The following is a 27,259-nucleotide window of genomic DNA, read 5'->3' as shown; positions in this document are numbered from 1 at the left end:
GAGGAAAGAGAGAAAGATATTGATAGGGGGCTAAAAACAATTTGTCTACTGGCAATCACTGTTGGCGGCTTGCGCAATTCTTTCTCCGGCAGCACAGTCGTCTGTCGGTAGTAAAAATGGTGTCCGTTGCAGGGTTAAGTACTTCTAGACGCTTCCTACTTTTTGTAATTTAATTTGCACGAGGAAAGTTAAATTACAGAGTTTTGTTCACATTGTTGTAATGATTTGCATTTCATTTAAAATGTCAATAATGTAAATCCTTCTATTCTAAACATCCCTGAACCCGAAATCTTTATACTAAATTATTAAACGATGATCCACCTGCTAAATAACGATCGTACAATGGTAGGGGAAAGCGGGGCAAAATGGGCATGTTAAGCAGTTTACTGGATATTCCTATGAATATGCCACAAAACACAATTTTTCTTTCATTATTGCATGCCTCCACCATTTATCTATGGATTTAAATTGCCACATAGAATGAAAACAACTTAAAAACATGAAAATAATGTAAAATAAAAATTGATGTTTTACGAGAAGCATTTTTGACACGCGGGGTAAAATGGGCATAGCCCTGGGGCAAAATGGGCATATGTAAACAAACTGTGAAACGTCAAAACACTGGGGCAAAATGGGCCACAACAACTGCGCTTAGGTAATGGTCTATGCTTTTGCGCACCGTTTCGTGAATTGTATTTTCGTTCTATCTTTTGTTTTGCTGGTCAGGAAAGCCCTTAAAATTCTTCCAAAAATATGTTATCAAAATTAAAACAGTTTTTACACGGTTCAATCTACAAAATCGAATGTTTTTAATCTGTGCCTGATATCATTATTGAGGCGACAAATACAACACCATAGCCTCACCAAGCGCCGTATGTCAAAAGCATCTGCCCATTTTGCCCCAAGCGTAACTGCCCATTTTGCCCCACATGAAGCATTTTTGTATTTTTTGTTATATTAGTAAAAATACGCATTCAATCGCCTTGCTTTCTTCAGACAAATTATATAGAAAAATCATATCTTTAAGAATATATCATTTACAACTTCAACGCATCCCTGTGACACTGGGTTAAGCTTATTTTCGAAGTGACAAAAATTACATCAATATGCTACTAAACCTTATTTTGCACTTTTCTTGGTTATTTTTTGTGTTAGGGTTATGAAACTTACATGGTGTTCATAAAACACTCTAATGAATACATTTTGAGCATTGGAAAGTAGCTTTGTAGTGAAATAATGCTTAAATAGAGGGTGCCCATTTTGCCCCACATGCCCATTTTGCCCCGCTTTCCCCTACCATTTACTGCGCAACCGTGACACACGTGAGCGTTGAGTCATTTTTTTCTTTGGAATTCGGTCTCCAACTATTTAACACTCGCCCTCGTGGTACATGCCGTCCGGGACGCGTTTCGTGACGTTTGAAGCTCATTCGCCACAAGTGCCATTTCGTGATCGAAGCATTTGGCGGAGGCTTACCGGGCGCCACGGTACATTACCAACGATCTGCTAATTGCACACAAAACGCTAGCGAAGAAGCAAAAGAATTTGAATTCGTAACGAAAACCGCTCTCGTTACTTAAAATTGGAAATGATATGCATTTCGGGCCTGCCGTTGTTGCGCCGCTGAACCTGCCGCTTTGACGGAGTTGACAGGTTTGGGTGAGAAAAAGGTGCTGAGCAGCACACTGCGCTGGCAGGAATGCGTTGTTCGGAGGGGCGCCCGACAGTCGAACATACAGTCCGTGCGAGCTGGAATCACTTATTTATGCAAACGTGTTCGCCTCGGTGGCAAGTTGGCAAGTGTGATATTTTACATAACGCCAAATGTGTGAGAAAAGTGGAAGAAATGCACTCGAATTTGGACCCATTTGGCGGTACACTGTGAGCGCGCGCGATAGAGTCTGAGCCGCCGTTTGCGCTGAAAAGCTAAAGAGTTCGTACAAAATTTGGAATGCGTGTGGTTTCTTGTTCATTTTGTGCTGTACACAAAACACCAATTTTAAAGCATTTTTCATAACAGAACATTCTCATTCTCGCTGGCTGCCACAGTAAAAAGAGACACTTTCAAAACTGGACATGGGGTCATGCACGTGAAACCGCAAACCGTAGTGCTTTTTTCCGTTTATCTAAAGAGCCTCATTAGAGGAACGGACGAAACCATCAATCTTGCGGTGGCGGATGGGCAAATTCCTAGAACAGAACAGTTTGTCATCGTCAGCGAAAGAGCTGATGTATGACTCTCTTGAGGGCACGAACACTGGGGAATGACAAATTTGGATGGACGTTGGTTGAATCCGGAGTAAGTTTGCTATTTATTGTATGTTTCATTCATACCCTCATTGCGTGCGATTCAGACGATTGGTGTGAAGCTGTGAAGTGATCCGGTGGTTTTTTGGTGAAGTTCTTAACTTCTCCAACTATTCATCTGTGGAAGATAGCTGATTCACCATTCATTGAGAGGAATTATTTCTCATTCCGTTTTATTTTTCTTGTACAGACCCAGAAATAATGATAACACGTACTCGGGAAGACGAACCATGCACCAAAGACCAACGGGTGATTAATTAGTTCGCACCGCACGCGTGACCCCAGTTGCCAGTTGACAATCCACGATCCGGGCAAGCTTCCCTATTGACCCATCCCTTCATCACCCCAGTTTTGGGTGAACGATTCAGCTGGAAGCCACCAGGCAGCTCGAAAATCCATCAGAAATCGATCAACCGTTCGATGACCCTGGAAACCGGAGCCGGAATCAAGCGCTGGGCAGCCGATGGGCAGCAGCGGGCTTCAGCTAACCTACATTCCAAAAGTAGAAGTGATAGTAGATGTACCAAATTGGCAATCGAACAGCAACGGAAGGCGTTGTGCGTGTGTGTGCTGTCTTGCCCTGTGTCGTTGTTTTACGCTAACTCACTCACCTAGCCGTTTGCGACTCCGCACTCGAGCGGGTGAGGTTTTCTTTCTCTTTCTATCCAGTCTTTCCGTTTTTGAGTCTTGTTACGGATTTAGTAGTATTTCCATTCCCTCCCCCTTTTACACCCTTTAACGCACTCATCGGAAGGCGCGGGATACATCACAAAAGCACAACAAGTGATCGATGCAAGAGACACATTTAAAACCCCCATTTTCTATGATACTGTGTGCCTCCAGATCGTTCGTTCAACACAACACTGGCACAGGTTCACTGTGCGGCTTCGGTGGTTGGGAGCTACTAGCAAAAACTGACGCACGGCCGAAGGTGCAGCTTTCGGTGCAGCTCCCGCTCACTGACTGGACATCCGCGGATGACCATGTCCGGCAGTCCAGGTCCGGACCACAAAGCCCGGGTGGCCGAGGCGAACGAAAGCGAAAACTGAGGATCAATAAAACGACCGGTTTTTGACCGGCAGCAGCAACGATGAAGCACGGCCAAAGGCACGAGCCCAGCAGAGCCGCCAAGCGGTGAGGTCGTGTGAGGCACCGACTGTGTGTGTGTTTTTTTTTTCTTTCGCTGGAAACGGCAACGGCTGTCCAGCTTCGTAGCTCGCTTTGGGCCGCTCCGGTGTTTCCCTTTCGCAGTGGTCGCCGTGCGGGTCTATGTTGTTGATACCGCACAGATTCTTTCGGCAGATGGATGGCGCACGGCTTTGGGCAAGAAGAAAGTGAAGAGCTATCTTGAGTGACAAGTTGTTTTTAGCGACGCACACGGCGTCCCACACTAACCGTGGCACAAGTACGCATCCGGGCACGGTCTGGCGTACCGGACCAGAATGTGTGTGTGTGTGCTCGTGTGTGCGGGTAAGGCATGATTCCGGTTCGTTGTACCGTTTTGCTGCTCCGAGAAGGTTTTTAGCCATTTTTCACGTTTTCTAACAAATACAAACACCTGATCACTTCACAAGAGATGCGTAAACAGTGAATGAATCTATGTTGAAACTCGCAGACCTGTGATATGTGTTGAATGAAAGGTCGTAGTCAAGGAATGGCAATTGGAGGAAGATATTGTTTTTTTTAGGAATGATTTTATTTTTTTAAATCCACACCAACCTAGCTACGTTTTATTTTATTTATTTATTTATTTTATTGTATTAATTGCTCGGCCACGTTGGGTTACAGCAATAGTGCTTACTGACTGTAGTATACAATTATTCGCAAAGGAGTTGGAAGGAGTTTATGGTACGGAAAAGGAGCGAAGACGGGATCGGTAGACAGGATAGGATAGGTGGATATCGAACAGATCTGAAGTACTATTAAAAGACGACATAGCTCTTACAAAAAGGCTCATTGCGAGCAAAACGTGTACGACATATAGGTAATTGGAGACGAAAACGATAACGTAAGGTGCGACAAGGTGCATACAAATGTAAGCGCGATAGAAGGGAAGGAGTATCACTCGAATTTAGCAATATGCCAGCAACGAAAGAAGCCTGAAGTGCTCCAACTTGGCAAGGCCTAATAGAGTGCATCTATCGTCATACGAAGGAAGCGGAATAGAGTGATGACCCAGCGACCTACGAAATACGATCCTTGTAAAACGTCTCTGGATCCTCTCAATCCTTGGGAGCAGAGATAGTTGGACAGGAGACCAGATGACACAGGCATATTCTAGTACGGAACGGACCCAACAACAATAAAGGGACTTAAGACAAAAAGGATCACGAATTTCACTGGACATGCAACAAATATAACCAAGACTTTTGTTGGCCTTGTTGATGACATAGTCCGTGTGATCTTTGAATGAGAGACTCGGGTCAAAGAAGGCGCCAAGATCCTTAGACAAGGACACACGGGGAATAGGGGCATCACAGACACTATAAGCATGAGTTATACTTGTAGAGGATCGGAAGAAAGACACGACAGAACATTTTTCAGGACACAGGACTAAACCGTTAGAAGCACACCATGTAGAGAATTTACGGACCCAGGATTGAAGGACTAGAAGGTTTTGTTTTAAAAATACTCTTGTCGACATGGACCTTAACAAGAAAACATTAACAGGGACTGAAGACTTCATAGTTTATTGAGATTCAGACAAACACTAGAATTTGTATAGATTGGTGAGATGTATACCGTATTGCTTAGAATTCTATTCTATATACTAAAGCAAACCTTCCACATTTGACAAAAAAATTAAAAAAAAAAAACAATAATTTAACTAGAAACAATGCAAAATATCATAAAACCGCAACGATATTTTGATTCATATTCCGGACAGTTTTGGGCTCATGTTTCAAATTACGGACGATTTGATTCATATTCCGGACAGCCTCAAAATTCAAATTTACACACACACTACACCTTTTCTACTTTTTTAATTTTTTAAAGGTCTGGACACTTTCTTCTGGATGTTGGTGTCCTGCTAGACCGACAGAACGATGGTCTTTTAAATACATCGGGGTTTGGGTGCTGTTTTTCGCTTGTAATCGTAGATGCATAGAACCGAAGAAATGCTACGCGAATTGACGGGTTTTCCCGTTCGGCCATCAATGCATTTGTCACATACATCCATCAAATATCGTGGTTTGCTTGTTATCATCACACATTATCAGACGTATTTTTAATTTAGTCTAGTACATCACGGCAAATATCTAAAATTAAAAAGCAGCATGTACAGGGACTGGGTATGAAGATATTCGAAAAAAAAAACAAGCCGAATGTCCGGAATTTGAAGCTGTCCGTAATTTGAACCATAACGGTACAAAGACATTGAATCCTGTCAAACGGTAAGACAGCAAAGATAACTTAAATCTGGGGACAGATTTAGAATAAATCAAAAACATACACAAACCGTAAACCATCGAACCTATCGAATCTTCCCTGATCGTCACCAACCGTTTAAGCCCATTTTTTCCAATCTGCACATGTAATAACATCTAGCTTACAGCTGACCTCAATGATGAAGCTATTATGGCATAATACACAGCCCAGTACATTGGTCCATTTTCCATTATTGCAGCAAAAATGACGAAGGTTGCACTGCTCAACTCATCAGCAAACGGTCGATGCCATTCCCTGCCTGGCCGTTTCGAATTGGGGTGTACCGTCGGAAGGGCGGCTGAAGTCATCGTAAGAAAACTGCCAAAATTTTAAACATCTCCCCTAGTCCGCACAGTCACGGTACGTCCAACGATTGTGCGACTGTATGCCGTCCAAATCCCCCCCCCCCCCCCGTCCCCCTCTTATTTAGCGATCGGCGTTCCGTGCGAACTGTACGAACCGCTTTGCGATCAGTGTGTACGTGTGTTTTTTATGCTTTTCTCTTCTCGCGTACCCTTTGCATGCAGGTTGGGAGCAGAAATCGTAATGGCAGGAGAGGAAGAAAAAAACTGGATCACTGGTGAAAAGATCACTGGAACAAGTGTAATGATACGCCCCGCGGGCATGTGCATACCGAGCGACCATTTTTCCTACCACTGTGGCTGTGATTGTGTCTCTGTGGTTGCGTTTTTGCACGCCCTGGCAACCGATGGCAACCGCCCGGTCAGGATCGCTGGGTTTAGCGCTTTGAAGATTTCAAGACCCCGAAACGCTTAGCAAATATGCCGAGAAACCTCTGCAATGGATCGTTAGTAGTATGTGCAGCTAGAGTAGTGGTTTTTTTTTTCGTGGTGTTGGTATGGCAACCTTACTAACAGTGTGCAATTGGACGGTGATCACCAGCGCATGCCCCGTGCTGCCAAGAGGAAAAGGATAGGGATATGTGTATTGAAAGCATAATATCACCCACTCCACTGCTACTTTGGTCATCGTTGTTTCCAGCACAATTTACGCTTCGAGCGTTTCTTCCAAATGTCATTGCACCATCCGAAACATCTTTGCCCGGTTTAGGGTTGTTTGGGGGAAGTTTTCGGTTACAGCTTTCGGGCGGTTTGGCACATACACACACACACACAGGGGCGCGCGGGCGCGCTGGGACACGCTAGGGGTAAATGTAGATTACGCAAAATAAAAGCGGTACGCAGATTATGAATATTAATATCCGGACATGGGACGCGTATGCGCGACGAGCCTCGCGGCGTGTGGCAGGTGGTACGACGCAAACGCGATTCGTTTAGCGTGATGACATCTTGATGGATGTAATACGAAACGGTTGTTGGTTGCTCTCGTGTACAAAACTGTAGTGGAAAGGGAAGCGGAACACGATTGACATACACTCACACGGTTTGGAAGCTAATGACGTTGGGGCGAACAAGTTTGGGGGCGCTTGAGATGTTCGGATGTTTGGAGGCGATAGGCGATATATATACACACACACACACACATGATCTTCAGTTGTAGCCACTTGAAATATTTTCAGTTTTATTTCAAATACGCTCACGTAAGTGAACGCTGCTTAGTTTTTGCTTTGTTTTTACAGACAGTGTTATTACACGGAATCGGAAGCCGCTTCTGCTAACTTCTACTACACAGCTACTACACACATGGGAAAGGCGCAAGACGGCAAACGGCTTTGAGCCGTGCCCTCGGGCGCCTCGACTCCCACTGCACACGATTATCAAGCGGTTATCTTCTGCTTAGTGTAGATTAGTATTTACATAAAATAAAACCGTGAGAGATAATAGGGTTTTAATCGTCGGCTTCACTTCCTTTTGCTTGGCCCACTATCGCTTACGCTATTGCTTCACCCTCGCCCGCGTTTGTACGCTGTGCAGTGCGTAAGCTGTGTGTTCGTTATTTGATTGTTTTTTTTTGGAGTTCACCCTTTTGCTTCGTTTGTGTTTGGAATTAGTTCATTTTGTGATTTTTTTTTCTGCGCTTTTTGTTTACCTATCGGAATCAGTTTGGTAATGGGTAAGTTGCTGGGAAAACACATCTGGCGGAGGATGATTGCGTCATCTAATTTAAACGACGATTTAAAGCTAATTATGTTGCAAATCGTTGTGTTGTTATTTTGAGTAGCAGCAGCTCGTATACAGAGGCCCACGCGAATGTGTGGTGATGCTTTGGAGGATTGTGCATTCAGATGCATTATGGAATGTGAGTTTCAACCTTATTTAGAATATTTTACGATAAAAACTCTACTCAAATCTCAAACGCCTGTTTACGGTAAGACCTTAAGACGCATCAGCTTTCTCCGAGCGCTATTTCAATTTGTATGTCACAACTGCTGCGTGCGAAGAGTTGTCACACTTTTACAACCTCATCAAACAATCTGTCGTCTCGATTCTACTTTTGATGGCTTCCGATTTTATGACAACGGACAAATCACTTTGGGTTGGAAACGGTCCCAAGACACAATGCTGCAACATTAAGGGCAGTAGATCACACACATAAATTGCCCAATCGCACCGAATGCGCGTTTCCAATAATTGGGTGATCGATCAATCGCTGTGCTTCGCTTTTTGCGTCACGGTGTATTCGGTGAACCTGGTTCCATTTCAAAATGCCCGTTGGTTGTTCATCGTGGACCGCGCGGATGCGTTCGAAATGGTTCGGTTGGAGTAGTTCACCGTTTTTTTCCACCCATGCATGCTTCCCAATAAAAATATCGATCGTCAGTTTCCTGTTATCTTTAATTGATCTAATTGTTCGCTGCGCGTAGCGCCTTGCGAGCGGGAAGTGCTCGAGTTTTGCTCCAGTCGCAAGATTTCATTTTCCTATCTCGATCTGGTTGTGCAAAATTGTTGTCCTACTAACTTTGCCCAACCCGTATGCCGACTAGATGCTGCTGGATGCGGTCCATTGGTTGGTGCGTTTTATTTGGTTCTAATTGTGCTTCGCTTGCTAAACCAACGCAAAGATGTCGAATAGTTTGATGGCTTTTGGCTGGAGATTGTTTATGTGTATAATAAAAAAAGCTGTTCATTTACACGAAGAAGGTATCTCATATCTTGCACGATGTAAAAACGAGAGAAAAAAACACACACACACACATCAACATGAGCCAGTGTAACGGCTACGATTTACAACGTTTGCCGTAGATTAGATCACTACCCAAGTCCGCTTGCCTGCTCGCTAATCTCAGCTAATTTTATGCCTTTAGTTTTTCGTCGATTGTTTCATTGGTTCAGTTTTTGTTGTTGTTGTTGGTGCTACACTACATTCTACACCGCCGAACAGTATGTTGAAGATTAGCTGCAGACTGGGACAAATTAGGAAGAAAAAAGGTCTACGGGGCAACCGAGAGAAGCTCAGAGAGAGGAGAGTGGTAGGAAAAAAAAAACAACACATCACAAATTGCTACACAAGTGGCGCGAAACGCGATCGAACGATCGATTGCACCGTGTAACCTGCTGCTGATAGTGCCATGCAGCAGAGCCAGTCCGGTCTGAAAGGGTACGGTGCCCGTCCAGGTTGGCGCATGATGTAACGCGTCGGTTCCGAAGGAGCCAATCTGCGCGGCACGCATCTACCGCGATCGATTTGCGATCGAGTTAGGTGCAGACTTTGCGCTCGTTTTTCTCTGGCCTGTTTGACTACCAGCCACATCACGCTTACTAGTAGCAAACGTCAAACTCAAGTGAGGATGTGTGAGAGTATGTTAGAGGAGGCAAAAACAACAAAAAAACAGTCTTTTCATCACTACGCACAGGATGCATGTCCAGCTAATCCAACTCTCACCACAGAGGGTTTAGCTATACATCTTTTGGTTTTTTGCTCATTTCGTTGTGTGGTCTGCGGGCTGCGGGTCGATTTTTTGGGGGTGCAGAATAACGAAACTATTTCCATGGTGCGCTGGCACACTGCGGTAGAAATAGTTGATATTCCGTTCTGTGGGTTGTTTCGGGCGTGGAGTCCTCGGGATGAGATGACGCCAGTGCTGGTGCGGGATGACGGTGACGATGATGTGCTGGAGTGTGTGTGTGCTGATCCGGGGCGGAGATGTCCCCCCGTCTTGCTCCCTTCCCTCCGCGTGTCCTCTCAAACAACCTGCACGGTTGCAAAAGCACTGAATGTGACTTTTTTCGGGAACTCGGTACTGTTGGAGCCGCGCGTCTTGATGACCGGTTTCAGCGGTGGCCGCGGTTTGGCAGTGAGCAAACCGGCCGAGGTCGCCAGGTCGCGCAGCTTCTGCGATATGCCGGTGCTGGTGGATTTGTTCGATGGTGCAATCACCTGCGGCAGCGTCGTCGGAGTGATGTATCTGCGTAAGAAGGGGAAAGAAAACAAAAGCAAACAGATTAGAAACCGGTGACATTGGGTTTGGGTGGGTTTGGGAAAGTAGTTTGGCCGTTTGCTGGCGCGATTTGGCTGAAAGGTAAATGCAGCCAGGATAACAAGAAAGGAAAACAATCGCCTGATGTGTTACAAGGAAAACAACCAGTAAGGTCGATTAAAACAGGAATTAGTAGTTAAACTTCAAGAAACAAAAATAAACATAAAACTTGTTCGCATAAGTCCCTTTTTTATATACTTCTAATCAGATTGCAAGCTGGCATTTAAAAAAATCTTGATCATTAGATCGTTTTGTACGCCTGTGATTCATGAACCGGAGTTTCCCATCAACCGGAACACATGTGGATGCGTCTCTGGACAGCCGATCGGTTCGCGAAGGGTTTGACCCCCGACAGTGTGAACTTTATTCATCGTTGCCCAACTATGTAATGTGGCTTGCCCGCTCTGGCTGGCCCGCTGGATGTTAATCGAACGGTCACGCTAGATCGCCACCCCACCAGGCAAGAGCAGCAATGTGCGTCGATGAGCGTCTAAATATTTGATCATTAGACGTATGGCGTAGCTAGCGTGTAAATGCTAACTCTGTCGTCTTCATTACGGTGGGGCTGCTTTGTGTGTTGTTTGTTGATGTGTCCCAATGGCGAAGATCATGTCGAACGCGTAATCTTGCTGACGCGGATGCGCCGACATCATTGGAGGGGAGTGTGGATTCAAGGAGCAGTTTTTTCCTTCTACCACCGCTGCTCCGAAGGCAATTTAGTCGAGCGCGATTCCCATGTTCATCTATTGGCTGCGCTGATCGACATCAGCGTACACAGTCAATTGCTAGACATATCCGCTCGTAGATATCATCCTTCATGTTTGATCGCTCGCCCCCCGCTCGGAGGGGAATGCTGAACGTGAGCATCCCATTGTTGTTTTAATTAAGAAATTATCCTTTCCCTCTACCGCAACCGCACGGATGGAAGATTTCGATTGGTTTTTTGCGTGCTCCCTGTGAAGGTTTCATCACACGGCACAGGCACACTCAAGCGCGGACCTTGGGAAGAATGTCAAAGCGTGATTTGTTTGTGGCGAGCAAGCACGGAAAAGGTTGATCGGTAATATTGCATTGACAAATTGCGCACAACCGACGCACAGGAGGGGCAGCCGTAGTGGGGCCGCGTGCAAAGGATGCGTCTGGGAGTAAAAAGTTTGCGGTTGCCAACGTTGTTTGCAGCTGACCGACCCTGAACAGTGACGATGACCATCGTTGGTAACGATGACAAAAGCCTCCATCCATCTGACGGACGGGTGATTATTTTTCGTACTTTCCGACCGGTTGCTGAAAATATTCGGGTGTCCGCCCGCGGGCGGTACAGGTGTATGATTCATCGCAATCCCTTGAAACATAAGCTGATTGCATCTGAAGGTTTGTTTAAGAGAGAGAGAGAGAGAGAGAGAAAAAAAAGAAACACCTCCCAACAGTGAAATGATTGTTACAAAAGCTGAAACCCGACACACGAAACCGATGTCATTGGGTAGGACCTTTTGTATGCAGGCGAGTTGTGTTTATTTTTTATTTGCAAGCAAAGCCACAACACAACACAACGAGCCCGAAACATTCGAAACAGAGAGATTTGCTCTTTGCGATTTGTGAGATTAAATTATTTTCTTACAAAGTCGTCGGCTGGTTGGGAATCAATTACACACACTGCGCAACGTAGCTGTCTACTGTCTTTGTTGGTTTGTACACAAGGAAGAGTTATTTTAGTCACGTGAAGGGAAAACTGAATCGCTGTCTGACTGGCCAGCTCGATTGGTTGTTAAAGATTTTAACTCCAATGACACTGAACGCTGTCAAAAAATGGTTGATAAATGGATGTGCCAAGCGAAGGACAGCAAAGTGCAAAAGGAAAGCATACACGGCATGAGTTGTATTTTTATTTGCTTAAACTCTTCTTGTGTAGTGTGGAAGAAATTGGATCATGGCTAATTAAACCACGGCGTACAGAGCGGCCCGAAGCTAGAACCGAACACCAACCACCTTCTGCTGATCACTTATACAGTTTGCCGATGCTGTACCGCACAAAAATAAGTAATTATTAATTTCCTTTGCGCGTGAGCGTGAAAGTGAATTGTGACATCGAATGGCTCCGGCCACGGAGCACCGCGTCCTACAGCCTCGGGCGCAAGCCTTCTCGATCTGGATGCTGATCGCGAAGTGGCGTGTGATTGACTGGATCTCGAGCGACGGAACACGGACCCGTTTGGGAGGGGGTTGAAAAATCACTTGTCGTGGTGGTAATACTACTGCCCCATACACCACACCACGAGTGGCTGCCAAAGAAGGGTCACTTGACGCTTCGGATAATGGCTAATTGACTATCGCGCCTACCACGCTCAAGCTACCTCAGAGAGCGTTTGGGTGGGTGTAACTGTGTAACATAGTGGACGGCCATCGATCGCAATTGGCTGCATTTATCGAGCGGTTATGGGCTTCTTCAAAACCGTGCTTCAAATCAAACCGTTCGCTCGCCCAACACTACACTAGACGTGCAACGATCTTCGGCCAACTTTTCATGGACGGACCATGAACCCCAGCAGCAGCAGCAGCCGGACCACGCGAAGGAAAGTGGTTCGAAACTGCTCATTGCGGACGGTTAATGAGTGCGGGCAGGGGGGCTCCGTTGAGGTGTCGCGTAACCGTCTAATCGCGCGAGGAAAACTGCTCACGTGGTGGCGTCCGTCCAGCGCCAGACTACCTGTTCCGACCAGCTGACGTGACCCGAAGGGTAGGTGGCACTGTGCGAAGAAGCTGGCTATTGCATGCTCAGGCTCACGCCAGGTATGCAAATTACCGATCACACTAGCCGAGTGAGCGGCACAGGACGGCGACGGACATGGGGACGGACGGGCGTCACGAACTGAGCTGACTAATCCATCGACAGTTTTTTACAACATCGCGTTGCGTTTCGTGGCAGCGCCACTCTTACCGCCATCACTGCGTCCTCCGGCTCAAGGTAGCTAGACCAGACACGGGAGTCAGTGCTTTCCTTCGCGCTGGGAGGCTGGCTACTGATCGAACGATTTGGCATGTTGCAGCTGCTGCAGGCCGCATGATTGACGGTTTGCATAATCAGTGCAGTTTACCGACCGGTGGGGAGGGGGGTCTCTTCTCCCCTCGCTCTTGCTCTCTAACTCCGCTCATGCTGCTTTGTGCCACGCCACGGGCTGCAGTTACGGTGGCAGAGGTCGTTTGGTTAGCGAGTAACATCGGAAGTAGCTTTAGCCAGCAGCCAATCCGTTGCGTCTGAGGTTGCGATCGCGCATGTTGTTGTTTATTTTCCAATCTTGCAAACTAATACATAAACTACTTTAAACGGGATTGTAAAAGGCTTTAAGGCAGCGGAGAGAAAAACCCCGAGCATGAGCAAACACGGCAATGAAAACAAAATTGGAAACATTTTCGCTTTTCGCCCGCCTTTTGGCAGCCGTGGGGGGCGAGCGTGGTGTTGAAAAGTAAAGCTCATTAGCCTCAGACCGAAAAATGAAACCGATTCGCACAAAATGGCACCCCACACTACGAAGCGTCCCGTGCATAAGTCGGTGAGTCGGTGCGATTGACCCAGTGGCTCCGTTCTGTCCCAATTTCTTCGGCACGCGGGGAACGACGATTAGCCGTCACCACTGTTTCACACTTTCTCGGCACGGCTCCGCGCGTAAGCCGGCTTAACTGCGGCTGTGGCGGAGCCGGGCGCCCTAAGGTTAGTGATGCGGCCGTCGCTAACGGTGTCGTTTTCGCCTTCCGCAGCATTCAGCCGTAACGGGCACGGCCACGGATGGCAGGTGACAAACTGCGTGACATTTTCGCTTACAGACGACGCCGCCGACAGTGCCGGACTACGTCACAGTTCGCATCGAATGCAAATTAGGAGCATTGCACTTGAGGGAGGACGCGGGGGCTCGGGGGGGCAGGTCACCGTGACCAAACTGGTACCCCCGTTTTCGGGATGGTTTCGCGCCGTGACATCGGCGCAATTTAGTGAAGATGAAAAGTGAAAAGTGCTGCCGGGGACGTAATTGAATCTGAACACCATTCAGTCGGTCGGGCCAGATGGCAGATTAGTGACCTTTTGAATCACATTTAACGTATCGGGGTGAATAAGATTTGGCGGCAGAATTGAAGAGCTTTGTCGTGTGTTGTGTGCGTTCGAGACTTGATTGACGATTGACCAATGTAAAAAATGGTGAAGAAAAGTTGTATGTTTTAAGCATGCACACGGTTACTTAAGCGGCACTTTCAACGTACATCGTTGCATCTGCGCCATCCAATTGCATAACCTGATGGTGAAAGGAAGCGGACAGGAAGCGTTTACCTTCTCCCAAGGTGATAGCTAACTCCAATGGCCAGACCAATGGCACGGGACGTTAATTAGCTCTATGACGCACACTTTACGCTCGATAAGCGCCCACAGACAAACCGAGCGGATTGATAAGTCGACTGGCCCGTCGGGATGTCGAGCCGCCCATCAATTGTCCGGTGCAATGGAAACCCCACACTTAACAGTACCACTACTCCGCCTGCGCCGTTTATCGAGCGATCAATCGAACGGGCGAAAAGATTTGAACAATCATTGCAAGTTACCTGTTCCAGCTGCACATCACAAGCCGTGTGTGTGTGTGTGTCTTCCCTTGGCTGTAATAATCCAGCTCCTAGGTGCTTCTTCCTTCATGCGATAATTGCGGCGGCATAATAGGCCCGGCCACGGGGGAAACGGTGGGACCCCCAAGTGGACCCATGATTTATTGCCCGACCAGCTGCTAATGAGCAGCTCTGGAGCGGGCGAGAGCGCGCGTTTCTGTTTGCGAAGATGCGTCCTCCGGCACACGTGGTGTACCAGCGTAACGGCGGCGGTGCGAATGATCGAGTGGCCGTCCCTCCGGCGGTCAACGGCTCATTGACTTGTGTGAGGTAATGCAAGTCCGTCGGCTTGGTCTGCCAACTTACCGCGATTAGCTGCTGGGAAGCTGGGCGTGCAGACCGGTGTCAGAAAGTAAAAGTCGTTTCCAACGCCAAGGAGGACAGCCGTACGGGAGAAGAAGCGCCTGGTTATCGAGCCAGGCGGAGGGCACACAGCACTATCAGGCACTTGTGCCATGTGCCGTGAAGGTGTCGTGCCGAGCACATAATGGCACGATGAAATCATAAGTTCGCCGCATGAGGAGCTGGACGGTACGTGAGCACGTTGGTGCTCAAACAATCGAGCTTTCGCGCTGAAGATCGCGGCAAGGTGTCAAAAAATGGGAGACCCCACCAGCGTCCAGCAAACCAGGGACCGACCAGCGTGGCCAGAGTGATGAGTAATGTTGGAAATAAATGATGATGAATTAGTGTTTGACCGGTAGGTGCTAAAATGGTGTTTGTTTTGCTGTCGTACCAGTTTAGTATTAGCCGTGCGCCGTATGGCCACTGGGGAATGGTGGCTTCCATCACCAGGATTGCAATTATATCACCAAAGAGGATGAGTGAGGCACAAAAAAGTAGGGGGCAAAAGCTAAACGAGGCTAAACTTATTTCTGTGTACGCTGAATATTTACAGCTCCTGTTGCTTTTTTCCGCCAGCTTGTAAGCGAGCCGAGAGTCGGATTGGCCAATGCTACAAAATCTCACACAAGAAAAAAGGTGCCACATTGAGGAGCCAAATGTTATACCCCTCTGTTTGGTGTGCGATAGTGACGCGCAGACGAAATGACTTCTTTAAACCTATAAAAGGGATAGTGGCATATTGATCAGCATCGATTGTATCTACACGTTTACGATTGTTCCATCTACCAGCTACATTCCAGAGCACCGTCTTCTACAGGTGCCGTTTTCATTTACAGCCTCTCCAGTCTTTTACACACATTCTGCCAACCAATCTCGCTAACTGTAGATTGTCAAAATGGTTCATTAAGTACCCATTCGTATCAGTTTTATGGGCATAACTGTACCGGGCAGCCCAAATGGAACTGGTCCGAGAATGGCTCTTGTGGATGTCTATAAATCCAGCTCCAGGGTTTGGCATGTGTCGACGATGATTCTGAAATGATATCGATATTGCCGTGCCGATGGTGTGTCTGCGCGAATATGATTATGCAAATCGGCACCCTAGAGCACCCATTTATTAAACAATCAACGGTGTTGTTGTGGTGTTGTTGGTGCTGTGGAACAAGAAGCGCGCAGAATACGACAAACATTGATTGGTTCTGGCGCGTTGTCACACAACACGCGGACGGTTTGGATTGCAGTCCAAACACTTCAATTTATTGCAGCTTATAAAGCGATGGAACCAGCAACAAGCGAAACAAGTTTATGCTACGCCGATGGTTCTTTCCTATCCGGCACCCAACGCTACCCATACCAGCCTGGTCGAGAAGTTGCTGAATACATTATGCCAGTTGTTAGCACACAAAGTATTTACCGATTCCATAGAATCGGTCACCCGGCTGGGGGTAATATGATCCTTTTCGACCCCAAAGCTAAGCAATGGTGAGAGCGAGGGTAATTGTAAATTCTTGTTTAATCATTTTCGCCTGTTTACACGGCCTTCGGCCTTCTCCCGCGTGACTCTTGCCGTAAGGCGTGCGATACTTCAAGCCACCATCCGTAGCCTTGGAACAGGTGTCGGTGCTGGCGAGAAGGAACGCGAGCACACGCGTTGAAACCTTCCCCCGAACCCCCCTGGGATTGAATCTAGGCGAAGATGAAATAAAAACAGGAACAACCGTAATTTGCTTACGGTAAGTGCAGCTCGCATTACCTACTTTTCGGTCTGAGCTATTCGATTCGGGGCCACAGACGCTCCCCAATCACGGTGTATCGGCCGTGCCAGACACGGCTGGGACAGACTGGGTTGGTTGGTCGGTGGAGTGTGCCTAAACTGTTGATGACATACTGGCTCGTGCACTCGCTCTGGCGAATTGTCCATCAAGCGAGCGAGGAAAATGAAAGTATGTAAAATTGTTTGTGCAAGTCTGAGAAAAGCAGCTCACACTGCCTGCTTGTACTGAAAACTTTAAAGAAGCCATTTTATCGATGGAAATTCAGCTTAAAAGCGAACACAAAGTGTGCGCACACATTTACATCTCCGTTTCCCATGGCCATTAATTGTGGCCGTTAAAAGAGAGAAATGTAAAACTGACCGGAATGCAGCGGAATGGCAGCCACACCTTTAAATTACCACTTTTTAATCGTTCTTTTCCCCCGCACGCTGATTGCATTAGCCACCGAGCGGAGCGCAAATCGTGCAGCTAAGTGCATGGGTGTAATCGGCGGTGGAAAATCGATTTATCAATCGCGATAGTAAATGAAGAAAGAAGAAAAAAAAAAGACTCACAAAACCATTCCCCCAATCTGCCCGGATCGGTAGCAATTAGGTTTAATGTCTTTTTTATTTTAATTCTGGTTGCTCGAAATGTTTCTTTGCGCAAGCTTTCGGCGCAAGCTGGCAGCGCGTTTAAAGGTGTCTAAGCTAGCATGCGTACGAATTGGAACTAGCTCTTGCTAGGCGGGAAAGAGCACTTGAGCATACACGGCCCCAGAAAGCAGGTCAAAGCAACGCAAATGCTCCTACAGCCACTGTACCGTCCGTACCGTACTGGTGAGGCGTCGATTGTACTAGCCAACCTTCAGATCGTCGACCTACCGCAACGGGGCTAGTACTAAGCAATACCAGCAGATGGTGTACACGCAGTGCGGAAGGGCCCCGGACACGGTCTTTCTCCGATGTGTGTAGCGCTTAGTCCATCCCCCGATGGGGTTGAGACAGGGGAAAATCCGCCGAGCATACAGCCACCCCCGGGGGCGGTGCGAAACAATCGACACGTGGTTGATAAATCATACACGCGCCTTACATGCTTCACTTTCGATCGAGCCCTCGATCGATCGCTTTCGGCCCGGGCGTGTTAGCCTGGTGTCGATCGACATCGACTTCCAATCGGTTGCGATGGTAACACACGTTTCGCACTCATGCTGTCTGTCAGGGCATGCAATCGGGAGCTGGCACATGTTTTGTTGCTTTATCGCTTTACTACCCCGTCTTGGTGCAAGAATGTGAGTGCAATCGCTCTCTTTCAAGTTTATCGCATGGTACGATGAACTGGTGGTAAGGGAAGGAAGAAGAAAAAAAACAACAACAACAGGCACCACTTGTAAGGGCGCCTTTCACGCGAGGGAGAAGCCGAAACACATGATCGGTTTGGTTGAGGACTCCGCTACCGCTGGGCGGGCTGAACAATGCTTCGTTTCATAGCGCACTATAGTTGGTTGGGGAGCTCGAAACATGGGTGTAACCCTCCTTGCGCCCTTCGTGGCTCATGCAGTACACGGCCGACAGTGTCCGGCATTGTACGAGCGCGCGGCAGGAAATCCTTTCTCCCCGAAATGTTGAACATTTTATCATCATCTCGTAATTGTAAATGAAGTTTTGCTATTTTTTTCATCAGTTTTTTTTGGCACATTTTGGATAATTCGAGACAGTAAAAAAATTACAGCAATAGTGACAGAATTGAACCAAATCATTGAGCCAGCTCAAAAAAGTGTTTAATTCTGCTCGACAAATGGCGCACCCGAAACATTAAACACAAAACTAGCGCAAAAAGCGGTACACCTTGCCGGATAAACACCTTGGCTACGTGCCATGGATGGAAAGTGAACAAAAGCCAACTAGATCCCTGCCGGGCGGCAAACAAAACTCGACAGAATGGGCTTTCACTTTCACAGATGCTGTTCGAGGGCGATTCGGCGCTGGCCGTCGTTAAGCCGTGGGGCTTAAAATCTTTCCGTCCGATGTTGCACCCGTTGCTTTGTTTTGTATGGTTGTTTTGTTTCCCGTGCCTTTAACGTGTGCGCTGGTACCGTTTTGCTGCCCACCACGTTGGGATGGAAAAGATCGGCCATTCTTTGTACGGGTTACGGTTGACTGCGTACTATAGGTACGGGTGCAGTTGCACTTCTGTTGCACTATTATCACCGTTTTCGGGGAATGTTAAATGGTGCCGGCGAGGCCTGTTGGCTCTTGATTGTTTGCAATTTATTTAATACACACACACATACACATGGGGGAGGGAGGTAGCTGGGAGAGATTTCGGCTAGCTCAAAGAGATTCTTTCCTTGCCCTTGGGGGATGGCGAAGAAGCTCGGGCGTAGCGTGCGAAAGCAAAACGTAATAACCTAAACGGTTCAACCTCTCTTCCTGATTGGGAGGCCGTTCGATGGGCGGTTTGGTAAAGCGATAAATCAATCGCACCCATTCCGAGCGGTGCATGTTATCAGCGACGAAAGGGGAGTGGGGACTGAGTTATCGGGGCTCTCGGACACCCGGTGGCAATCGATCGATCGTCCGCGAAATGCTGCGGCGGCGCGCCTCCGATCGGTTGCAAAGGCTTAATTGAAGATTCGCATCGGTCGGATATCTTCGATCATGCGATCTAACGCGATACGTAATACACACCGTGCTTTTACCCTGCTCCCTGCCTGTGAACCTCTTTCTTTCTCCGCGTGTCTTCATCTCGATGCCGATGACGATCGCTTGCACCTAATTATAGCGTACGTACAATTGCGCGTTCGCGTCTACGCGTCTTACGCGCCTCGCGCTGCCCGTGGGCCAGTGGCCGCGGCGGTAGTAGGCCCAGGAAACGCGCCACAAACGGGCTGCCGGGTATAACTTCGGCGCCGCAATTGGTGCAATGTAAGCGGCCGTGTGCGGTCTTCCGCCACGGCCTAATGCCGCACCTTTCGTGCAGTGGGGGTGAGCAGGGGGACGCAACTCACCCGTGTAATCCAGTACCAGCAGTACCGGTGGCGATTATGAAAGTGACAGTTTGTGTTGTGCTCCTTTCTTTTTCCCTTTTTTATCTGTTTTAGGTTGAATTATGTGCTTCCCGTTGGTTGCCTCTCAGCTCGCCTCTTTCATCTTCGTATCGATCGGTAAGAAGCAATGTGTTGCGTAAGGTACAGACCACCCCTCCCCCACCAAGCGTTTCTTTGCGTCACACGCACTTCAATCATTTTTATCAACACCTGGGAAAGGTTCCAGCGCTTATGTCCTCCCGGCGTTCTCCGAGCGTTTGCTGGGGCTGGCCGGTGGTGTCTCCGGCATGCCCCCGAGCACAAATTGCTCCAAACTTTCTTCGCACTTCGTGCTCGGCGCGCATTTTGTTTTTGTCTTAGGGTCGATCTTTTATGTCCCGAAATAAAGACAAACTTTACTGGACTAGCTAGGGGGTAAAAAAAAAACATCACGGTAATAGCAAAACACCGAACCACCAAAATAAAAGTTAAATCCGTTCACTTTCTCACGGGCTGGCGTCTAAAGGGGAATTATGTCGCGCTGCTTTTTTGGTTGCTGTTGGGATTTTTGTTGTTGTTATTGTGTCGCTGACTATTCTTGTGTACGAAATATCATCCCCCTGGACAGTAGCCAAACAGGAGGAAAAGGAAAAGAAAAAGCAACCAACTCGGCAGCACTAACACACACAACAAAGTACTGCCAGACAAATGCGATGTAATTTAGACGACAGCAAATGAAACCATTAGTCATGCAGAGCCAGTCGAACTCGGGCGCGTGTGGAGTCATTTTTCACCCTTCAATTTGGAGACATATAGTTTTGATGGTGGTGCTGTTTTTTGCTGTAGTAGTTGCTGTTCTGCACCAGCGGTAGCCATGTGGCGGTGAGCTGGTGCGATAACAGGCGATCATTGCTAGTCGGCATGATTTTTGGTGAAGTGATGTTTTAGGAGATTGAGCTAGATAACAGAAATTAGCCGGCGCTGGATCAATTGCGGTGGGGTATAGGCGGTTTGAATGGGATTTTTGCGCAGGCATTAGTTGAATAACGGTGCAACGAGAGTCCGGTTCGGAAGATTGTGAGTGCCCACTGGCGAGCATCGTAATAAACGATCGTAATGGTTAAATGAGCGCGAGATAGTAAGAAAACCGATGCAATGCCGGCGATGGTGGATACGGTCAGAAAAACTGTATAATCGGGTAACCATCGCACTGCTACTTAACATCAGGAGGTTCAAAAGAACTAATTGCTTTTGAAGAGCTTTTTATTGATTTATTGCCTTTTTTTGTCTTATCGTAAGCATATTTGTTTAAGCTATTTCATAGCTATAACTAGATTTGTTCAAGTCTTTAAATGAATCTGCAAATGATTTATTTGTATCATGTTTAAGATTGGAATCCTATCGAATGAAGGATTAGTTAAAGAGAGACCTTATAAAAAAAAGTGAAATATAAATAGATTCTTATCATTTTACTAGTGCTCCTACTGTTTTTAAATGTGCCAAATATTACAAAGTGCCTCTATTCCGCTAGTTGTTGTGAGGAATTATATCTTATAATATGTTACATTTTTCCATACATAATGTTTGCCACATGTGATTGAATTAAGAAGAACTTTTGAAAGATCGTATGGCATAGGCAAGAGCTCTTCTCACTCTTTTACCATGTTCTTCGAATGCTTATCTGATCTTCATAACAAATTCCAAAATGTCACATATAGAATTAGGTCCCGTGGTACAGTCGTCACGTCTTACGAGTTAATAACTTACCCGCCATGGGCTCAAGCCTCATATGGACCGACCCCAGGAGCAAGGACTCCGTGATATTTAATAAGTCTAGAAAGCCTTTATAGGCCGGCATGACCACAATGGTCGTTACGCCAAATAGAAGTAAAACATTAAAGTGCATTGATTCTTGGAGCAAGGAGAGTCAAACAACAACTTCAACAAAAAACGTATTTGCTGGAGGTGCTTTATGCTTTAACTTTAAAAATCCCAATCTAATTCATGATTTCCGAGGAGAGTCTGGAATGTTGTATTAATTTTGTCCCATTTTGTCCCTGGAATTCTCTCACAAGTGCCACGGGGTGCAACCCAAGAGCATACCACACAAAACGTGTACCATGACCATTTAGTTGCGAGGTAAAAACTGCAAAACTGGGCTCCGAAACCGCTCCGGCACCACACGATCATCATTCAGGGGCCCGGGATGCCGGTTTGCGTTACGGGAAGAAGTAGGACAGTTCTGGCCCGTTGCCATCGGGCGTGAATCGTGCAGAAAGCTCAATCGTCAGCTAATCCACGCCGTTGAAGCGGATGTGCAAGTGCAAGCGGCACTGGTCGGTGGTCGGGAACCGTTACGAAACGGTCAGCTGAGTTACACCTGACACAGTTTCGTGTGGAAAGGATTCTCACCCGGCTCTCCCGCTCGGTCACTCCTGTGATTCCACACTTCCCTTTCAGCACCAGCATATAACTCGTTTGCTAGCGAGCCCAGAATCGTACTGCGAGATCTCTTGCCCCTGATGGGCCGCAGGGGATATGGGCTGTCTTCTCGCTCGTGTGTTTGGGGTCGGTCGTCGCAGCATGGAAGTGGGTTATGTAACCGTCTGCCCGAATCTGCAGCCTAGTTGTAGCCTAGAACCGGACCGGTCAGTGTTAATGGTAGTTTGGGATTTGCTTGCCTGTTTCCCTTCCCTCTCCCGATGCTTTTCTAGTGCCGGCGTAACCAGGTTTTAGTTTTTGTTCAGAGAACGATCCAGATAAGCTTCCCGGAGCGGTAGGTGACGGAGCGTGTGCCAGGGGAATCGGATTGAAAATTGGCATAAATATTCAAACCTCGGAATGGGCTGATACCCATCGATTTCCCGTACATCCAGCGTGGCTCACGCGAAGCATTCGGGTAGGTGAGTGGGAGTGTCTGGCAATAGCCGAGGGGTGAAAGAAAAAAAAAAACCTCATGGAGATATTTCAAACCGCCCGCGTGAGACCGCCTAGGATGTCTGCATTCTGCGCGACCAAAGCGATGCCTTTCGGGGGATTGACAGAGCCCGTTACCGAATTGTACGGCGAGCCGCAGGGCTTACCGGGTGACGGGCAGCTGGCCGGGCGAACATATTCGGCGGGTTGGCGGCGGTCGATGGATGCCGCTGGAACCAGAAGCTAACCGTCCGACGTCCGACTGACATAACGATTGCTTCGGAATAAATCATGCCAAGATGCAATGGGGGAGATAGCAGCACGGCTACCTCTTCTGACACCTGCGACGGACCTCTGGCGGTCCGACATACCAAACCAGGACCCAGGTGGCTTTGGCTGTCCGATGACGTTGAGTCACTTCGCGAGTTGCCGTTGGGCCACTTTCTAGAAGTCGAGTGGAGTAGAATTTAGAGCACACGAGTTCCCGAGTGCTGAGAAGTGTACGGTAGCTGGAAGCACCGGCACTGACGGAGCACCAGCAGCAGGCTGGTGGATGAGCTCGATGCACCGCGGCGCTGGCTGTAGGAATGGAAGTTTTAATGATGGCTATAAATCGTTTCCATCGACAGCTCAACGGTCGATTTTGCCGGCGCGCTCTCTAGCATCGAAGCGATGGTTAGGCGTAGCGATCCGTTCTAGCAAACATTCGGTTTGGCAAAAGCTCTATCGCATCGCGTAAACTAGCGACCTAGTGACATGCGGAATGCTGATTGGGGCTGCGGTGCGGCCTTCCAAAACGCGAGCCTACCCTGAGGGGAGTCATCCTTCAAATGCGGGAGGTGGGGTTTATGACTTCCCTATTACCGCGCGAAGTGCGCTAAGTAATTCGCGGTCACGGTGGCTAATGTCGGCACGGTGCTGGGTGAATTTCGCGAACCGTCGACGTAGTCGCATATCATCAAGGCAGAATGGCGTTCGTTTGACGTAAAAGGCGCTATATGTTTTGGCAAAAATGTTCACCAAAAATGGTGGAACCGGTTTGATGCTGTATCCTGCATGTATGCCAAGCGATAACACTTTTCTGGCTATCTCACCTTTTACCCTGGGGAATGAAATCGAGAGTTAGATCCGCTAAAGGTTAAAAGCACTCGCACGCTCGCTCCCTCATTGCGTGCTGCTGTGCTGTGTGTATATTTATTTGATGTAAATTAGAAGCAGCCGCAGGAGATGAAATTCTCCGGCAGTAAGGAATGTCCAGCACGAGCATGGGGTAGACGACGACCATCCCAGCGCTGGCGTCGAGATGCGAGAGCCTAACAAGCCTGTTAGTGAAAGTTTTTCGTTATTTTCAGTGTTTAGCGCATTAATATATCCGGCATGCGAATGTGTGAGGATATGAAACGAAAACGTAGCGTGTTGTGGCCCCATCCACCGCCGACCCCATGCTTCCCTTCAACAGCTATAAAGCTGCGTGTTGGTATAGATGCAAAGCAGGGCTCGTAAATCGGAAGTATAAATCTGTCGAAAAAAAAGAAATAGAAACCGGAAAGCAAGAATGGTGTAAAACTTCATGCAGCTGTCGGAAAAAAGCTGTCCGTAGGTGCAGGTTCGTTAAAACCAAAATGCATTCATCTTGGTGTTTTGAGCCGCTCGCGAACGAAACATGATACTGCAGTATCGCTCGAGGGCGTTGCGCAATGCGACACAAAATCACACATCTGGTTGACGCGGCCACTCAGCGGCAACTTTGAAGGCTTCGACCTTCGGGCGAGGCTAGCCTAAACTCGGACGACGGTGAGTCATGATCAATGGAAGGGTCAAACAGTAACTTTCGCTAACCGGATACTTATCGCCGGTGGTAATGTAGTGCACGGTGGTTGTAAAGCGTTTTGATGGACTATCGGATGTGTGCTTAGGGTTGTATAAACGGGGCGGGCCTTGATGTGAAACGAGAGGAACATTGGTAGCGAAGAAAACAAAACAAAAAGGTTTCTTTTATTTACACCGAAAGGTCAGTTCATGGAGACTGCGTGAGACAACTGTTCAAAGTTACGTTGGGAACGGTATTGAGCTGATATTAGTAGGTCTTCAAATATAGAGCCTCTGTTGTTTAAAATGTTAAGGCTCATTAATGTTTTCGATGAAGTACTTATCCGGGATATTATTTATTATTTATTATTATTCCTTTTTAACATTTTCTTTTGCAACAAATTACCACAATATCTAAGGATGATAATTGCTGCATTGCAGAGTCATGTAGTTTGCTCTAGTACATAGAACATGCTGATACTTTGAGCATCCTTCACAGCTACTGTACTGAACTATGAACATTCAGATACATTTTACATAACTTTGGAAAGAGAGGACGTTATGTCCCTTTTCCCAAAAGATTTTATAATAAATTGGAAATGAACCATGTTAACTGAATCTATGATAGCACTTATTGGTTCTCATGTTCCAGAATCAGGTGTTAGATTCACCCCTCTTACAGTTTTGATGTAATATACAACAATGTTCAACATTTCTTACCAATCGAGCTCTCTTACCACACATTCATTATTCAGCGTGTTGTCCGCAATTTACGATTAATTTAGATATTTTTTGGACTTTCCTTAAATACAACCTAACAGTAAGGTTTTTGTACAAGTATGTAGGTATGCAGATGACATACCTGGTGTGAAGCAATTTGACTGCTGATAAAACATGTCCACGTAAACAATAAAAAGTTGGTCTCAAAACAGCATCAAGAACCATTATCAAACATGCACTGCCACTTAGCTAATTACAGGCCAATCATCGAATTACTCTATGGTCCAGAACATGCTTCAATTTTATTGTTCCATGTCATCCAGTATAGATAAATTTCAAACTGTGGCCCAACATCGATCATCTAAAATGGATTTTCATCTTTCATCACATAATTAAGCCGCTTGAAAGAAAAAAAATCATCGCTTCCGTTTCCTTATCAATCGTGCAGCTTTTCACAGTTCGAGTACAACGGAAAGCCAGTCGAACAATGGACAAAAGTCTGCATTTCGCCCCCAATTTGTAGCTTTGCAAAACAGCTCCCGTTTGTTAACTGCTTCCCCAATCACATCCGAACGCTTAATTGCAGGCGGCTAACGAGCAAGCGAACGGGTGAACTCGGGTGAGATGAACTCGGTGAAATCGCATAGAAATTGAAACATCCTAAACCGGGCAGCTGGAAGTCATTCCAGCGCTAGACGAATTGCCGCACGTTTCAGCGTATGTGCAGGGTTCTCCCGCACAGCACGAGTGCACCCCCAAAAGTTGTGCGTGATTCCGCACGCCAGAGATTATCGCGCTCGGGCTCGGTACGTGTTGAAGAAAAAAAAAAAAAAAAGCAAGCGCATAAATAGAGCGCTATGCATCGCTCCGTATCTATGCAGGTGAAACTGTATCAGAATCGTGGGAAATCACAAAGTTGCATTAATGCGCTTCCATACAATTCATCATTAGAGCATCTCGTTGGCGCGTTGGTGGTTTTCCTTTTTAAACTATTATCATTTCCTACGCCGGTGGGGCTCAGTCGAGCGACAACCGAGCAGGGACAACCGTAGGCTGTAGGGAGGGCGGGGAACAGTAGCAACGTTTTCTAACCGGTCGGAGTTTATAGCTAAGCGCGCATAAATCTTCTCCCCTTCGCCCTTTCGGGGTGAAATTGCGAACAAACCGCACCGCTGTCTGTGGCCACGCTGTCAACGGTGTTTGTGTGTGTTTGAGCGAGTAGCGCATCGCGTCAATGTACTCCCGCGTCCACATTGTCAGCGTTGAATCGCGTATGCGTTTTTCGTCGCGTCTTCATTGTCACCATTGCCATCGTTGAGCATCGGCAGCAGGCCCTCGGTGGGGCCAGACAATAATGAGAATTTTATGAGAAGTCGACGGTGTACCACCAGCGAACACAATTGTTAGAATGTAGCCGAGAGTGGTGAGGCTAGGCACCGTGCTCAGCTTTCCCGCTGTGTCGACGACTGGCTGATGATGGGTTGACGATTGCCATTGCTACTAATTTGGTGGCTATAACTTTCGACCATTTCGTGCTGAGGAGGAAGGCTGGGCAAAGAAAGCTGCACCGGCTTTTATGTATATGTATCACCTTTATTTTTCATTCCGTACCGCTGTACCGGCGAGCGCGATCGTGCACCAGCGCACCCGGGAGAGAAAGAGCGAGAGAGAGATGTGGGAAAATGTTTCAAAAACTTTCACTGACACTGGGACGCCCGATGACGGGACGCCCGGTGTTGACGGGGTCATACCGTGTACGGTGGCTTACGCCTTAACGAGAACTGTGAGATCACGCACCCGGCGTATATTTTTGTTTTCGGGGCTGGACGAAAAGAATGGTACGAATTGAAAATTATACCATCGTCACGGCACGTCGCAGGGAGGAGTCTCGAGTTTTAATGGTCCCAA

The 27,259-nt window shown here is 47.3% G+C and overlaps 2 protein-coding genes across 2 annotated transcripts in view; one reads left to right on the top strand and one right to left on the bottom strand.

Annotated features, from left to right (window-relative positions):
* Nucleotides 1-27,259, top strand: part of LOC1269345 (HEAT repeat-containing protein 5B) — a 69,142-nt gene that overhangs the window by 30,261 nt on the left and 11,622 nt on the right. The gene's annotated exons all lie outside the window — the stretch shown is intronic.
* LOC5667661 (ecdysone-induced protein 74EF) overlaps nucleotides 8,990-27,259 on the bottom strand; it is a 35,741-nt gene continuing 17,471 nt past the window's right edge. The window contains exon 2 of the mRNA XM_001687781.3: nucleotides 8,990-10,063. Coding sequence (XP_001687833.3) covers nucleotides 9,841-10,063 — 223 coding nt within the window. The 3' untranslated portion in view covers nucleotides 8,990-9,840. The remainder of the gene's footprint in view (nucleotides 10,064-27,259) is intronic.

Source organism: Anopheles gambiae, chromosome 2 (genome assembly GCF_943734735.2).
Source record: "Anopheles gambiae chromosome 2, idAnoGambNW_F1_1, whole genome shotgun sequence".
Classification (NCBI taxonomy): domain Eukaryota; kingdom Metazoa; phylum Arthropoda; class Insecta; order Diptera; family Culicidae; genus Anopheles; species Anopheles gambiae.
This window is presented reverse-complemented; position numbering and strand designations above follow the sequence as displayed.